The sequence below is a fragment of the Hipposideros armiger genome, unplaced genomic scaffold, assembly GCF_001890085.2.
Source record: "Hipposideros armiger isolate ML-2016 unplaced genomic scaffold, ASM189008v1 scaffold_1266, whole genome shotgun sequence".
Lineage (NCBI taxonomy): Eukaryota > Metazoa > Chordata > Mammalia > Chiroptera > Hipposideridae > Hipposideros > Hipposideros armiger.
The window spans coordinates 286,136-287,387 of NW_017732616.1; the positions used below are offsets into that span (position 1 = coordinate 286,136).

The 1,252-nt window shown below is 38.5% G+C and overlaps 1 protein-coding gene across 1 annotated transcript in view; it reads left to right on the top strand.

Moving 5' to 3' along the window:
- LOC109377043 (ATP-binding cassette sub-family G member 2-like) overlaps positions 1 to 1,252 on the top strand; it is a 63,491-nt gene that overhangs the window by 20,958 nt on the left and 41,281 nt on the right. The window contains exon 2 of the mRNA XM_019633260.1: positions 143 to 364. Within this exon, the coding sequence (XP_019488805.1) occupies positions 162 to 364 (203 nt within the window). The 5' untranslated portion in view covers positions 143 to 161. The remainder of the gene's footprint in view (positions 1 to 142; positions 365 to 1,252) is intronic.

Genomic DNA, 1,252 nt, shown 5'->3' on the forward strand with positions numbered 1-1,252 from the left:
GGGACCCTCTGGCATCCCAAGCCAGCTCTAAACCAACGCGCCACTTGGCCAGCCCTAGACGGACTTGCTATAAGTGTACTGTTACCTAGTGTTTACAGTCTTTATCTGGGCTATCAGCTTACTGTTGCTTTTCCCTCTGCAGATACACAGAAACTCTCCAGATGTCTTCCAGTAACGACCAAGTTTTTATCCCAATGTCACAAAGAAACAGCAATGGCCTCACTGGGACAACCCCCAACAACCTGAAGTCGTTTACTGAAGGAGCTGTGTTAAGTTTTCATAACGTCTGCTATCGAGTCAAAGTGAAGAGTGGCTTTCTACTTGGTCGAAAAATAGTTGAGAAAGAAATACTAATGAATGTCAAGTATGTGCTTGAATTTTTATTTAAATCACTTTGTTAACATACAGTGAACTTCACAGGTTTTGCCTATTACAAGTAAAGGTGCTATGGACATTTGTATACATGTCTGTAGAGATACGTAGACAAATACTTTCATTTATTTTGGCTCAACTGGGAGTGAAATGGTTGAATCACATGTTAGGTATATGTTTTATTTTTAAAAGAACTGCCAAACTATTTTTAATGTGGTTATACCATGTGCATCAACTTTTATTTGAGGAACCAAATCATTAATGGGTCATTTAGTTTTCCTGGGTTAACTTTGTGCTTTCGTGGACAGAGGCCGGGCTGTATGACTTACAACTTCTTGATTGTGGATGTAATTTTAATCTGTGAGCTTTAGTTTTCTAATCTGTGAAATAAAAGATCTGTGATTGTACTTAAGGATCCAGACACATTAGGTTCTTAATGCACTTTATGTTTTTATGTTCTGGAAACAAGAGTCATGAAGTTGAAATGACAGTATGTTGTGAAAGTACTTTGGTTTTCAAATAGACTTGTTGTAAATGAGTGGCCTGTTTACATATATAGTTGTTTACAATCTATAACAATTTACCCAGTGCTTTCCCCCATTATACAGATAGACAGAATTACTTAAATATAAGACACCTCTAGCGTAAGGTGTGCAGTTGAAGTCCAAAGTGACGGAGAACTTAGGATCCAAATCAATACAAACTATGATTTTCATTCTCTCCCTCCAGCAACGAATTCATTTCATGGTGGTGGAGTGGGCAGTAGCGTGCGGTGGGGGGAATGAGAATAGAACCCAGTTGGTACCACATCTCTCTCCTCTTTCACAGATGATAACAGTTAGGATTGTTCATGTTTTTCTGATTTCTAGAGAACTGAGCC